The 15,954-nt window shown below is 36.4% G+C and overlaps 3 protein-coding genes across 4 annotated transcripts; 1 reads left to right on the forward strand and 2 right to left on the reverse strand.

The window, feature by feature from the left end:
* The first annotated feature begins 950 nt into the window (after positions 1-950).
* LOC140786023 (F-box/LRR-repeat/kelch-repeat protein At1g09650-like) lies at positions 951-2,257 on the forward strand. Its single transcript, XM_073134185.1, has one exon. The coding sequence runs from the start codon at positions 1,139-1,141 to the stop codon at positions 2,255-2,257; it is 1,119 nt and encodes a 372-aa protein (XP_072990286.1). The 5' UTR covers positions 951-1,138.
* A 427-nt stretch (positions 2,258-2,684) lies between these two features.
* LOC140786065 (protein transport protein sft2-like) lies at positions 2,685-5,864 on the reverse strand. The gene is made up of 4 exons (XM_073134239.1): positions 5,413-5,864; positions 4,342-4,609; positions 3,746-3,850; positions 2,685-2,941 (listed from the first exon to the last, which is right to left on the reverse strand). The coding sequence occupies exons 1-4, from the start codon at positions 5,625-5,627 to the stop codon at positions 2,831-2,833; spliced, it is 699 nt and encodes a 232-aa protein (XP_072990340.1). The 5' UTR covers positions 5,628-5,864; the 3' UTR covers positions 2,685-2,830.
* Positions 5,865-6,092: 228 nt separating this feature from the next.
* LOC140786066 (calcineurin B-like protein 3) lies at positions 6,093-13,955 on the reverse strand. Of its 2 annotated transcripts, XM_073134241.1 has the most exons (9): positions 13,775-13,955; positions 11,998-12,146; positions 11,754-11,836; positions 11,350-11,409; positions 9,787-9,895; positions 8,706-8,758; positions 7,830-7,910; positions 7,561-7,673; positions 6,093-6,424 (listed from the first exon to the last, which is right to left on the reverse strand). In XM_073134241.1, the coding sequence occupies exons 2-9, from the start codon at positions 12,113-12,115 to the stop codon at positions 6,367-6,369; spliced, it is 675 nt and encodes a 224-aa protein (XP_072990342.1). In that variant the 5' UTR covers positions 12,116-12,146; positions 13,775-13,955; the 3' UTR covers positions 6,093-6,366. The 2 variants fall into 2 exon arrangements, with proteins under 2 accessions (XP_072990342.1, XP_072990341.1); XM_073134240.1 differs by lacking the exon at positions 13,775-13,955 and having other exon boundaries at positions 11,998-12,503.
* Between the last annotated feature and the right edge of the window lie 1,999 nt (positions 13,956-15,954).

The following is a 15,954-nucleotide window of genomic DNA, read 5'->3' on the forward strand; positions in this document are numbered from 1 at the left end:
GAAAGTTGTCCAAGGTTGCAATAAAAGTCTCTTATGTACGTTTCAAAGTTCGGATTGTTACGTTGAGCTTTTCTGGAGTTGTTGAGAGATATGGTAAGTTACAGCAGTTAGATAATGCAATCAACCATTCAACCTTAATCCTACTATTAGCTCAGGAATAGAAGATGAACTTTGCCTAGTTAATACTTAAAGTCTGTCTGCTTCATGCAGCTGGGGTTGCTTGTCATCTCATAGTTGGCTTTTGTTACTTGATTCAACACAATATAATGGATTAGGATTCACTAGCCTGTTTGGCTTAATTTGATTTCAAAATAAAGAACCAAGAGATTTTTATTTCCCAGTTGCAAGAGCCTAAACTAATATTATGTGTGTAATATTGTTGGACTCATCTCTAAATTATTTTAGTTTTACTCAAACTAGTGTGCTTAAACATATAGTAAATAATTGAACGACTTTACTTCAAAGATATAATTATAAACCTATGGGTAATTTAGTGGGAATGAAGAAGCCCATCATCAGCATGACAACAAAAGGAGAGCTCACCCATGCACTTGAAGGGGATGCCTTCTAAATGCAAGTCCACAGGAGTGAAAACCTAGTAAATTCGGGGAAAAATCATGTGTACCAACTTTCTTTTAACACATATAGAGATATGGACGTATATCGGATATAGTTTGTGAATGATTGGCCCCATAAATTTTTTTTAAAAAAAATAGTCGAAGTCATGAAAAATACTTCAATGATACTCTAAAATTTATAATCTTAATCTAACGATTTTAATAGCCAATTTTTATACTTAGTACTAATTTTAAAATCATATTATTTATAAAACAAAAGAGCATATTAGTTAAAAAAGATTTAATTTTATATATTTATCTTTTATTCTATTAAAATTTCTCTCTTATATATGATTGTGATGAATATAATTATGCCTTATTTATAAGAGATGATATTATTTAATACTAAGCAATTTAAATTTAATTCTTTGGACATAGATTTTAGTTTAAATATGATTCTCTATCTCTATTTGTTATTAAATTTTAATTTAAATAAATCTTAAAACTGATGAGAGATATTATCCGAATAGTACATAGTGTTTAAACTTAATCAAACGCTGGTTTCTTCTTCTTCTCGGCCGATGGAAGTGGCCGCCTTCTTACCGCCGCCGAAGAAGAAGATTGGGTCGGCAGGAAGTATGGGCGTCCACCTCGTCCTCCCTTACGATGTCATCGCCAACATCCTCTCAAGGTTGTCAATGAAGGTCCTCTGGAAGCTCCGGTACGTCTCGAAGGCCTTCTCCGCTCGCATCTCCGACCCCCTCTTCATCCAGTCCCACAGGTCTCGTTCCGACCCCCTTGCCGTCGTAATCTTCTCGAACGAAGGCTGCGTCAAAAAAAATTTCCACGTCCGGATCTCGGACATGGAGGAAGCTTTAAGAGGAGCAGGCAACAACACCATGGTGAAGGAGATCTCGAATCTTGATTTCCTAGGCGATTTCATCTCATTCCCGAGCCGCCTTAGCCTGGTGTGCATGATCGACGCCCTGCAACGCACGTGGGTGCTCGATCCCGCCACCGAGCGCCTCACCCTCTTGCCCAACTCCAATTACAGCAACGTTCGTCCCCGCGCGTTCCTTGGGTTCGGCCGCGTGGCTTCCACGGGCGAGTACAAGATCGTCTCCATCTTCTACACCGACGACGATGGGAACTGCACCAGCCAGGCTTGCGAGGTCTTCACGTTCGGCTCCAGGGAGTGGAGGGCGGCGCAACCCCCGCCTCTGTTGTTGCATTTTAAAGGGTTCAGATATTTCGTGGAGAGCTCGTCTTCGGCTCTTGTAGACGGAGAGATATACGCGTTGCCGCGGCGGCCAGTTACAACGACGCCGTTCGTGAATGCGATAGCCTGTTTCAATCTCCTCGGTAGGCGCGTAAATCTGGCGGAGGTGAAGGGCTTGCTATGCTTGGCTGACGCCGTCTTCCCCTACCGCTCGGGCATGAGCTGGAAATTTCCGCGGCAGCGCGTTACGCTGTGGTTCTTCAACAAGAATGGCGATGAGAGGTGGGTGAAGGAGTACTCCATTGATTTTTACTATGCTGAATTTAGACGAGTTTGTCCTCTGGGAATCATGAGCGATGGAAGGATTTTGCTGCAAGGGGACTACTGTCGGATTTTCCTTGAGCTTTTTAATTGCAACCATTCTTCTCTAAAAGTTAATTTTGGAAAGGTTTTTCTTATGTTTATAGCGCTATGTTTTTAATTTGGTTTAATTTTATTTGTTGCTTTATAATTGCAAAAAATGAATTTAACCGCTGACGTAAAACGTTCAAAAAGTAATTATTTTTAAAAACTTCTAGAGTTATCAACTTTTAATATTTTTAATTGCAAAAACATAAATAAAAAAGCTCAACTTTTTTTATTTTAATTTTTCTTCAAAAATCACTTTATTAAAGTCTGCCAATTTATCGACATTATAGGGTAGCATCTAATATCTAGTTACTAAACAAACCGTAAATAAATGTCTACAAAGATGAAGTAGATAGTTAAAATATGCTCAACTTTTTTAAAAATTTTTCAAAAAATCATATGTATAAAGATTCAACCTGATATACGATATAGTCTAAAGATTCAACCTGATATGAATGATTTTATTACAGCCATAGATAAATATGATAACATCCAAACAATCAACACAATGAGAAATATATCTTGAGAAATAAAGTATGGATGCACAGCACGAAGAATCAAACACTACTAGCTTTTTATTACACATTGCATAGTTACAGTCACCTCCAGCCGGAAGAAAATATGTATAGATCTATGGGCACTGGCATCACCTGCCAAAACATTTTAGTACAGAAGATGTAAGAGTTGATGAGAGGAACTTCAGTCCAGTGGATCCGCCAGGGAAGTATGTTACGGCATAATATGCGAGCGCCAAAACCTAAGAAAACATTAGGTATAGTCTATCCCATTAGCATCAAATTTTGCACTCTTAAAAAAATTCAATCACATGTGACGCGTACAATAACTGAAGGATGAACGAATAAGCATTTAGCCACACGAATTAAGGTTCCCGAAAGCTGATACTGAAATTTAATCCAATAATACACAAGATAAAACAAAATCCAGAAAAGTTAAAATAGTTTAGAGTCCAAATATCAGAGCTGGTAACAGTTGTTAAAGGAGTAAAGAAGAACATTAAGCACTCCAGCTGATAACTCAGTTCATGATATCGATTTTACAGATGGAGAGTCCCAGAACAATTTGGTTCAATCTGCTTTCTATATCCACAGGATAGTCCGGATGTTGCTTTTGGTTGCATGTCTTCAAGTGCAAGCAGAAAGATGGGACTTAAATTACTTGTCAACCTTATAAGGTGCAGGGAAAGCACCTCCCTCTGAAATTGCTTCCACCAAGTATACAGTGCAAGTCATGGTAAGGTCAGCAACCCATGAAATAGTATTTTAGCTCCTTTAATGAAGCCTAATTAAATCTAAGTGTGTGTTGCTCAATATATAATTTACCCTACATTTAAAGAATAGGACTTGATATAACGATGATGATGATGATGATGATGATGATGATGATGATGATGACGATGACGATGACTCACATAAACAACACATCACACCAAATAAAGTCACAATGTGTTACGCGCATGTTTATATGGACTGACACACTCTGCAACAAAAGATCTACAAGTTGTGTAAAAATTGAAGATATGCAGAAGGCAGTGTCTTAATACCTGAACCACAGAAAACAGCACAGAGAGAATGTAACTGTGAAGCACCATGGAAACATAAATTGTACCCACCATACTGCCAACAAATCCCAATGTAAAAGGGAGTCTCTGCAATCCAAACAGTCAATTTTCAAAACACAAAACTAATTATCATTATACACAGTTACAATTCATATTAAAGATACACAATTAAGATAATATTTTGGTTAAAATTAAATAGTCAAACATGAACAGAGAAAAACTGTAAGATAATGCAATACCAGTATAAAACAAGGAAGATGAACTTCTGGTGGATAAATAAGTTTGTTCAAATTTTTGTGAACTGTGCAACGGGATGATCTATTGCGACAAAGTAATAGAATCAGATAATCTTATTTTGTGAGAATGACACAGTTTCAAAAAGAACACTGGAAAAGGCATCCTAGTGCATAAGCACCTGTCAAAGCTTTGGCATTGCACTTAGTAGCATCCTCTAAGTGCAAACGAGAATGTTGATTGACAAACCTTACAAAACCATTTGATAGAAAGGCCATCTCTATTCCAAATGAGCAAATAGCTAACTAAAATATAAGATCCAATAAGTAGCTAAAAACACTTGCCTCTTTTGAAGACATGTGAGCCAGCTGATTCTTAGGGCCTTTAAGAGCGAAGAATGATCCAACAATAAAAGCACAACCAAGAGTGAAGCATATAGCAAATTTCTGAGGCATCAGCACCATAACTGGAAGAAACATAAAGAACGCAACAAAAATGAAGAATATTCCGCTGGCAAAGAGCATTCCAAAGTACATTAGCGACTTTCCAGAAGGCACACTGCTTGTAGCATTCTGGAAGCTCCCAGGTAATTCCCTCACACCCTTAGAAACCCTGGTACATATTAAAGAACAATTACAAACAGTAGATAATAGAATACTGAAGTTATTAAGCCTTTCTCTCTACAACCCATAATTTACATCTATGGAGAAAGAAAATGAAGCAAGCAATGACTAGATACCTACTTTGGTGTAATTTGGTGCATTGGAGCAATAGGATAGATGATGGATATCTCGAATGCATTGAGGTCCTGAAAGTTCAGGATAACTTATTTCTTTCTCAACTTATCCACTAGTTGGATTGTAAATTTTTTAAGTACTTCCAATATCTTTTTCTTATGTGATTCATCATGATTTTAACATCCTATTTCAGTAGGATTAAGACAAAAGCATTATTCCTCATATGGTATCAGTGCCCGCTAGATAGGATGTTTTTAGGTAATAAACTAACTTATCTAGGAGAATTTGGAGTCAAAACTCATGTCAATCATCCATTAATAAGGTTTTATCTCAGAAATTGAAGCAGGATTTATTGGGCTTGAAACTTTTGCTGCAAAATTATGCTTTCAATAGTTAAGTTAATTTGGTTCTTTCTCTAACTTCAATTTCTCTTTCCACCATTGCTATTCATATATCACAACTAAACAAATCAGCTTACGCTCTTCTTCTTGTCTTCTTTCCTCAATCAAATCATAATTCAACCCAGCTATACATCTGTGTAAGATTGATATCTAAATGCAAGATCTACCATATGTCCCTCAGTTACCAAATGCAACATCCACATCGTCCTAAGGTACAAAGATCACAACTTGAAGCTAAGGAAGAAAGAAGAAGGAAAAGCAAAGAGATGCTTCTTACACGCTAAAGGTCCCCGAGACCTTATCGTTCGCGGTACGGACGGCGGCCTCGAGATCGAACCCTAGGGCCGACGAGCCCCCCTCCTCAGCGGATCTGGAGGTGGCGTACGAGTTCCAATCGGCGAGAAGAGACGACGAGGGCTTCTGCTGCTGCTCGCCGCCGCCTTCGCCGCCGGTTGATACCCCCATGAACCATGCTTGAGCCGTGTTCTGCATCGTGCGCCTTGGATTAGATCGGAGAATAAGAAGCGGATTAAGAGGTACCAACTTCTCAGTTCTCCCTCCTCCAGTCCTCCATTAACGGCAGTCGAGAGGCGAGGAGGAAAGATTCTCTGGAGAAATTCTTATAACGGAACTTTGCATTTAAGTGCCTGTGTATTAACTTATTTTGTCTACTTCCAAGTTGACGCCTTCTTTTTTCAGATGTTACTCCCAGAGAAGGCACTGTTCTCTGATTTTGGGAGTCAAGAGCTCTAAGTATTTCTACTGAATTGATGGCAGGAAATATTTGAAGACAAATGGAAAAGTTGCAAATATATCGGAGGAGATTTAACATTTTCCATAGTAAACTTATAATCTAGGTGATACATAAAATACAAAGACTAGGTTATTTGGTATCGAATCAGATAAGATCTTTGGGTTAGAAGACATTTATCACCTGCTCAAGAAACAGAATACAACTTTGCTCAATCATACAAACCCCTAAATTCAATTCAATTTTGTACACAGTATAGAAACGTCTAAGAACATAAACAATAAAAGTGATACTTTCCACTGAAGTAGAAAGATTTTTTAAGATTGTGAAAGATAAATAAAAGAAGACGATTCTTCCTAGCATCAAATATAATTTGTTCTTCTGGGCACTGAGAGACAGGTGTTCATGCAATCCAGAAGAGTTTAATAGACCATGGTGAGCATATCCTTCCTGCCTTTAGAGTTGCATAGAATCGAAACATCAGGTATCATCGACTTGAGAGTGGAAGACAAAGCTTGGGAAGGTAGTAGTTATATCCCTGTTGAAATAGAAGAAGAGATGAGTATAAGCGAGATGAAGCATCAGACATGCAAATGAGGAACAGCAGAACATAATAGTAATCATAATATGTTCTTGTACAAAAGATACTTTTCTCACAAACACATGATATCATCTGCTTAATTGATATTGCTATATGAGAAAATAAGGAATTTTAAGGTTGAGGATATTTAAATTTGAAAAATCCCGAAGGAAAATGCCTAAAAGTTGTTGGCAGTAACTTTATCAAAACATAAGGAAGTAATATTAAATTCAAAGATGAGCACAAAGCACACAGTTTGACCAGTTATACTATTTTCAAGCAAGTCAATATTTTTCCAAGAGGAAACCACGTTATTTGCATTGGAAAGCCGTTTCTAGAAAAACTAATCTCAGAGAGCATAAAAGGGAAGATAACATAACATGGAAAGAGCACCCTAAGAACCAACTAGCTGCTTAAGCCCATAATAGTCCACTATAACTCAACTATTCCTCAATTGCCTTTTGCTCCCAAGGTGGCTATGGTGAGCCTAAACATCAAATATGCAGCAAAGGTGTATAACGTTAAGGAATGCCAGAAAGCATTCAATAATGTCAGAATAATGGACATAATTCATGCAGATGCTTCCAGCATGACATAAATAAGTTCTATAGGAAAAGGAGAAAAGTAACATGAACCAAGCAGCAAAAGAAAGAGGCTAAGACCAATTGGAGCCACAAAGACTCAAAGATGACAGACAATTCTGTCCAACTTTATGTACTAGATGTTTTTTTGTTGTGCACTGTGCACTGAGGATCGAAGTTTTGGTGCCTCTAGATATTTGTGATCTTCAATGTGTGGCTCTGAGCAGGGAAATGCACGTATCTTGAACTCATTTCTCAAATGCCAAGTAGCACTATCAACTTAAGAATCAAAGGGTTGATCAATGAAAAAGCTAAGAATTCTTTTTGTATCAACAGTGCATCAGTCATACATATGTGGAACAAGAAAAAAAATCATAAACAAAACCGGAAAATTTCATAATTAAAAGATACACATGATTATTGAGCTACAAAGTGAGAGGAAAAATGGCAGTTGCATCCAAAAGTTCCATGTGAGTAGAAGAAACCAACATTGGATGAATCAGTAATTCTTACTTGAGGTATTGTAGAGTCATATTCTTCAGCAAAGAGGGATGCCTCAGAACAAGATTGCGCCACTCTTCCTTGTCAATTTTCCCATCATGCTTTGTGTCCGCTTCCTCAAACGTCTTGCGACAAAACATATATTTATCGGTCAACAATTACTGATGTGCATGATGCAATTTGTGAATATTTGACTGATAAATGTTTATCAGTCAACAACTAATCCCAGACAAATACTCTGAATGAGGCAGAAACGCATAGCACAAAAATAAAGAATGCACCTTATCAATGATACTCTCTATGACTTCATCCGAAAGATTCATGCCCGATTCAGCAAGTGTAGCCACTACCATCTGCTTAACCTGAGAACAAAGGATTATGTCATCTACAGGACTCCATTGAAACTCTGAAATATCGAGTGTATACAATGAATATTCAGCGAGCCTGTTTCTCAATCAATTACAGCCACACAGCTTGATGAAAACAATCGATATAGTGTTCAGCATATGATCCCTTAGTTGGCTATCTGAATAACTAATTAACAGAAAATGAACATAATAGGAATTCTTTCTCCCTGCTAAGAACCTTTCAACAAATAACACAAGGTAATGGAAATATGAAATAATCAGCACTCATGAGAAATACAAGCCTTCATCCTCTCAGACATTTGGCACTAATTTTGTCACCTTTGACCTTCCAAAGTCAAAGTAAATCCAAAGAGCACAAAAACTGAACTTTAGGTGCCACAAAATCTCTACTGCTGATGTTAAAATATACATATAGTCATATAGCACTTAAATCCACCACTGCTCGATCATGCAGAGAAATTTTAAAGAAAAGCAATTGCATGGAATTGGGTGATTACAATCTTGACACAAAACTTGGTTTAGGAGTCCACAACAAGGATACTATTGGAAATGAAAAGGATGCATCGATAAAGTTACCAGGTTAATGTGAGAAACATGGAATAAGTTTTTACAGGATGCATCAATCTAGAAAATCTGGACTAAACTTGGATGGTATAGAGGAAAGTCAATGATCCAACAAATTGATGATGCAGACAGAAGATATTAAACTAGGAGCCTCATTAACGTCATAAACAGGATATGCAATAAGAATTGGCCAACCACCATTTACATGCTTGAAATAAGAAATACCTCTTGTCTTTCAATGAACCCCTGTTGCTTGAGATCATATAGTTGGAAAGAAACTGCAAATATTGTTGTGTAAGTTTTCTTATCTCCATCATACTTTTAAGTCGACAACATCAAACAATACAGCAAAATAAAGGACAATGACTATGGAAGAAAAAGTATGTTACCTAAGCAATTTTTGATAGATATGTTGGCTGTATGATTTCAAGTAATAGCATCTTAAAGATACAAAGAAAGTATATGTAAATTGTAAAGCAATGATCTCCAAAATTATTGAATGAACATAATCATCTGTATTAATATTTTGATTTCATATAATATCTCATAAATATAGCAATATGATTTTCCACCCGAAGTGCTAGAACTATATTTTGAATTTTAAAAATATGACCTGGTTTATCACGATACATTGGACAGTAAGGTACAATATAATTCCTTTTTGAGTATTTAATCGGAGACTTCTTCCTATCAAGATCCAATTTTTACACATTTCTCAAAGTTTCAGGAGTATCATTTGCAGAATATATATGGTGAAATCTTTTCACAAAATCTTAGCAAATCTTACAAATATTACAGACAAGAAGCAAGACAGAGCAAAATGATTCTTTACCAATCTCTCTTAATGTTGAACTGATGAGTCGTTAGTGCCAATATTACATGAGCTAAAATTCCATTCTAAAGTGAAAGGATAGGATTTCATACCTAATGCCATACAAATAATGATATTCCGGAAAGCGAACAGAATGAAAGGAAACTTTTGATATTCTATATAGAAATTCTAGAAGCAGACCAAACAGATTTTAAATCCTGAATAATGCCAAAAATAAAATTGGATCTTCCATCCACAGTCCTTAAATAAATTCAAATTCACTACTTATGTTTGCTTCTCACATACTCCGTAATAGCAACTTATGCACATCAAAGAAAAAAAATTAAATCAATCGTAAGCATGCTTTCCAGGACATGGTATACATGACATAAGCTCAAAAGTCAAAATTGCACATGCATATTAAAATTGGTAATCAAACACTTAGTCTGACTGTGTCTTGCTCAGATAACTCGACAAGGAGATTATACTACTTACACTCGATTTTATCATCAATTGGAGCATTAGGGTGGAATACTGAAAGAGCACGTGCAAACTCTTCAAATCCTAGGATTCCATTATGTTTTGTATCAAACAAGTCAAATACCTGCAATCATTTAAATTGAAAAACTTGTAAAAATTTATTTTATGGACACAGAGAACACAAAAATCAGCTCTCTGCTTATTCCACTACTTTTCCTTTTTGTATAAAGAGTCTTAATATCCAAAACAGAATTGAAAAGCATAACAAAAAAATTTCTCCTTTCTGTCTTGGTGCTCTATAACTAAGATCAGGGATACACATCAATGTCTATATGCAGTCTATCACCACCCAGGTGAAGCCAAACCAGTTGATGATTTCATATTTACGTGGTGCCAGAATGTTAAAAAGTGTTTAGCAATCCTAGTTTGACATGCCTAAATGGGAAATGAACACAGCTCGCTAACCTCTTCAGTGAATCATACATACTGGAGAAATAAATACCACTATAAATTCATAGGATGTATCTCAAAGAAAATGAATTTGATGGTGATGAAAATAACACACAGGAGGAGCCTTACAATATATTTAGCAGAAAACTCACCTGTCCTATCCACATAAAATATTTTCAATAGTGATCAACATAAGAGTAGCAACACTTAAAATGGTAACACTTATATAGAAACCATCTACAGCAACCACAAGAAACATTATAACGGCAACAACAACAATGTTCTCATACTAGGTCAAGCCAAAGCACAATCATAACTGGAAAGATCTGCCATTAATCACCATGCAACCAAAATATTTTGAAGCAAATGCAACATGACTATAACTGTATTACCATGGCCCAAAATGTGACACCATATATAACTGCTAAAATGTACTGTACCCTGTCCTAGAATAGGCTTAATTACAATGCAACCCAACACCACTGAGGCGCATGGAGAAAGCCCCAAGCTCACATCAAGTACACCTCTGATCTGTTCTCACTTCTCATCACTCAATTGACCTTCATCTGATGATATTATACCAGACAAAAATGACAAAAGAAAAGTAGGGCAGAAAATTCCACGAAAGATGACGGGATACCAGCATGTTTTGGTGACATGGACAAGAAAAGAAAGCTAAAGTGTCATCTGTTTGCAGATCAGATTAGCAGATTCCTGATTATCTTTGAAAACAAAAACACTGATAGATTCTAAAATTTACTCATGTGACCACCAGGAATAATCAGATTTACAGGCCACTAAACACCAGAATGCATGTTTTTTGCATTTCTTTTGTACTCCATTTAATGAATCATAGTATTAACAGATCCGCAATGCAATCAAAGATTATTAGATCAGCAAAATATGCCAGATCTGTAAAAAATAACCTATACTGAAACTATTAAGTATTAAGTACCAAAGCAGAAAGTTGAAAACAAGCAAACGAATTAGTTCAACTTGTCCCAAGTCCTCACAAAGTATGGAAAAAATAATGAGGGCTGCATGAGAAAATCGCACTCTATCAAGAATAAACTTAAGCACTAGAAAACTCCTGATATTCTTAGACCAATATGTTTCACATGGTCATACCCGATCAGCAAATAAACTCTCTTTTTTATTGGTCTTAAAGAGGGCAAGTTGGAATTCCTCCTGCAGCAAGAAGGTAAAAAGGGATCAAGATAAGATAGAAAAGAAACATTCCAAACTAAGATGCATATCAATTATGAAAGGAACAGCAGCAAAAGTGCAAACTTCTAAAGGTGAGAAATAATCAGTACAATGTCCAGAACAGGTTTAAAAATGACAAAGTAACCATGATGCAGAAGCTCTAAGTTATAAAAAAGAAAATAATAGAGAATGTTCCAAACATGGAAATAGCATAAAAGTTCATGAAAAAGAATCAAATGCAGGGTATCAATTAATCAGATCAACCTAATCGGAATCATACAAATACTTCAATGTAGCAATTTAAACAAAGTTCCGAGTCTTCTGACCTTGTTAATCAGTCCATCATCTATCACAGCACTGCTGATCTTCTTAAAAAGCTCATATAGAGCTTCAATTTCACTTACGCTAACTGCACATAAACCAAATAGAGTTTCAGATTAAGCAGGGGTCCAATTCATTTCATACAGCAGCAATGTGATGTGTGAACTAAGAAGATGGTAGTAAGAAGAGTGCTGCTATCTGCATTTAAGGATGGGTACATTAAATGCCAAAAGATTTCATGAAACGCACAAACTGTTTCCCTTGCCAAAAGTTCAGGATCTTTGAGGCCCTTCGGCTGTAGGTCAAGATCACAGCACCTCAAAATGACAGCAAGTAGTTGCTTGATTCCCTCTAGGCACTGCAACATGATATTGTCCACTCATTAACACACTCCATACCTGCAACCAGGAAAATTTGAAATATTTCATGCAATTCTGAGAAAGCTCATCATTAAATTTTCAGCTGGAAAATAGCTTTCTTTGAGATAATCTCTATTACATTTCTATTCACCTAAAGCCAATGACGAGATATTTCTGAACAGAAACTAGCCTACTTTCCAAGGGAAAGTACATGCCTACATGGTTCGCATTGCAATGGGCAAGCAGTATAGACTCGAAAAAAAATTCAACACAGTCTAAGATTGAATCATTCACATGCATATAGGATTTATAATGGAACAATTAGGAAGGAAATCTCATCAATCGTTCATGTTGTCAAGCGAAAGAAAAGGTCAATGCTGCAGGGGATAATTCCACAGAAAAGTGCTGGTCAATAGTTCAATAACATGCATATAATAAGTGGAACAATAGATAACTCATATATCCTTGATGTAATCAAGCAAGACAAAAAAACCAATGTTGTTAGACATAATTTCATAGGAAAGTGTTACTCAAATCTGCATAGATGAGATGCATAACAACTGAAAAGAATTTCTTTCTAGTTGTCAAAAAAAAATGATAGTTTGTTACAACTAAACGTATGTCACATGAATGCTATTGTACCCAAATCTGCAAATAGAATAAAAAAGGGCCAGAATCCCCTAAGTTTTCCAAATTTCAAGTAAGAGGGGCATGCTTAGTAAGATAGATAAAGTATTGGTATCTGAAAACATCAATTGCACCATTTATTACTCAGTAACCCAGCAGAGATAATCATTCAATGACAAGAAAAGTAGAAAAAGAAAACATTTGCGAGTTAAAACTATTTGGCATGCACACATGCAAACTTAAAATGAGAATCAAAATTATCAGGAGGAAAAAGAATAGAAAATATAGCTGACGAAATCTCTTATATATCCAAGTAAACTTTTAGCAAAATTTGAAGCATTTTATGACACTAAGGATTCTGTGCACAGTGACAGGTACTGAAGTTACGCAATTTTTCATCACCTGGGAAGCTGGGGCTGAAGGCAATGATAACACAATATTGATAGCAATACGACGCCCTCAGTCCCACCAGATAATGGCAAGACTGAATCAATGCAAAACTTACAAGGAGCATCAATTTGAGCCTTACAGACAATTTAAATGCATGACAGCAGTAATTTCTCAAGATACGACTAGATCAGAAAAGAAGCACACGATCGGATTACCTAGGTAAATCCATGGTAAATCTACATGGGTATTCAAGAATCCTACGACCTACGCGTTCATTAAGTATTAATGATTGATCGTTGATCTAAAATCTTTCTCCTCTTCATAGAAACCCATATTTGGCTGCGCTAAACCCCGAAGTCCTTCAAATCCAAATATAGTTCCTCTTCTTGTTACTTATAAAAAAAAAAAAAAAAAAAGAAACCATCAAAACAAAACCTAGAATCGCACAAAGGGAGGAAATCGAAACTAAAATCCAAATCAGAGTCGAATTTTTCAGGAATCGAACGAAGACAGATCGGGAGAAAGATTGTTCCCGGAGACATCAGTTTGGATTCCAACACGCGCACATGAATAATTCCACCGATTAAAAAAGAAGAAAGGGTTTCAAAGATTCTAGTTAAGAGAATCTCTAGAGAGAGAGAGGAGCTTGCCTGAGGAAAAAGGGCGAAGCCCAATTTTGATACATGCCTACGAGTTTATTCGATCCTCAAATTCTTGGGAGATATACCCTATATATATATATATGTGTGCTGGGAGAAAATAAAACTAAATCATAGATCAAATTTGGAAAGATTTTTATTTATATTTCTGAGCCGTGTCAAGCTCGAGCCTAATTAAAATTAATTTTGAATATATATTTCAAGCCAAGCGTAATGTAAATTTGAATTAGATAAACTTTTTACCAAAATAAAAGGAGAAAAATTAACTATTGAATTAAGCTTGATTCGGGAATTAGATATAACCTTTAGATCTCAATTGAATTTCTAAATTAGGTCTATTTATATTTCTAGCCTCATCTAGTTGTCTCTAGGCAAATTTTCAGTAGCACAACTCCTAGAGTCAGCTTAGAGAGTAAAATTTAAGAAGAAAACTAAAATACAGTGCTTAGACTAGATAGAAGGCAGTGTTGATGGGGGCTTGTAGGCTGCGGCGAGGCAGAGAGTTGTTAGATCTAATTATTTGTAAGCATCGACTACAATCCAATAGTGCAACCAAGACATCACAGCAACAACCCAACCCAACCCAACCCAATACTAGGATAGACTAAACCAAAAACCCTGGTTCACCACCATGCTCGTGGTCGTGGCTTGAGCTCGAGCCAAGGAGAAATCCAAAGGCAAGCTCCAATTAAGTGCAAAGGTCGAAAGAAGCCGTGATAGGGAAGAAGGGGCTCTCCTCTCGAGGAAGAAGAGGCAAGCAACCATCACACCCTCGAGGAAGAAGGAATGTCTTAGGGGGAACGGAAACTAACAAAAACCCTCGATGGTGAAGAAAACATAATGAAAGAGGCGCAGAGTCGATGATGGTGAGGGCGAGCAACGATAATAGTGAAGGACGATAGCAATAAGAGTAGAGCAGCAGAGTAGTGTCGAGAAGGAAATGGTAAAGTTGTAGTAGGGAAGTTGGCGACAGAGAGCGTGGCGGTGAAGAAAGGGGTAAATGAAGGAGAAGAAGACATGGAAACATGCAAACACAAAAAATACAATAAAATTAGCCTATTGCTGCGTAGTGATTCGTGGTAGCGAGGGACGATTGATCATACGAAAGAATCAACTAAGAGTGATGCTTATTGAGGTCAACGAACAATAGTGAGGTGGAAGCTATTGCGGACGATGGTAAGAAGAGAGCAATAGTGGACAACATGGGGTAAACAATGCCAAGAAGGAAGCAGTGACAAACAATCGAGGGAAGTGGATGGTGGCAGCGGCAAAAAACACAACAAAGTAGCAGAAAATAACAGAGATGGAGGAGGGTGAGAGAGTCGGATTAAAAAATAGTGTGTGTGAAAAGAAAGAATGAAGAGAGGCTTAGATGACAGAAAGAAGATAAAGATGAAGAAGAGACGAGAAAATATAAAGGAGAAAACCTCTCCTCTCTCTCCTCTAGCCACTCGGCTAGGAGAGGGGAGGGGACTCATAGGAGGTGGATCTTGTCATTTTTTTACGGGGATGAAAGGATCTTGTTATATAAGGCCCTCTAAAGGTCGGTTAAAGTGTTAAGCCAAACCTTAGAAGATCCATGACCGAGGTAAGCAGAACAAGATGTTATCTTTCATTGAATATGGAATTTTAAACTATTTTAATTATCATGCTAATTCTTTACGCGTCTAAAATTTAAATACAAAACTAGATGCGATTCATCATGTTAGCAAAATTGCTCATTGAAATTTTCTAATATTTAAAAGTCGCCGTCAACTTATCATGGTAAGCTGTTCGGCATACACATATTTTAAAGAGTACCAAATGCGTAAAAAAGTTCATAAGGTTAGTTTGGTCATAAACTCTCGAACATGTTTTAAAATAAAATTAAAAAATTTATTTTTTGTGCTAAAAATTGGTATTTTACAAATTACATTTATATTTTATCTATTTTATAATTCACACATCGTCGTTGATCATTTTGTAACTCGATCATTTCTTTTTCTCCCTAATTCTCATTCAACACATTATTTTAATTAACTAATATCGACCTACTAAAATACCTCCACGTTCCACCGCTATTTTTTTTTTCTCTCTACCCCTCCTCTAAATAAGGCATAGATAATTTAAATATTTATTAATTATTTTATATATTATAATAAAATATAATTTTGCTAATATCATTTAAATTA

This window comes from Typha latifolia, chromosome 4 (assembly GCF_019914945.1).
Source record: "Typha latifolia isolate L0001 chromosome 4, TyphaL0001v2, whole genome shotgun sequence".
NCBI lineage: Eukaryota > Viridiplantae > Streptophyta > Magnoliopsida > Poales > Typhaceae > Typha > Typha latifolia.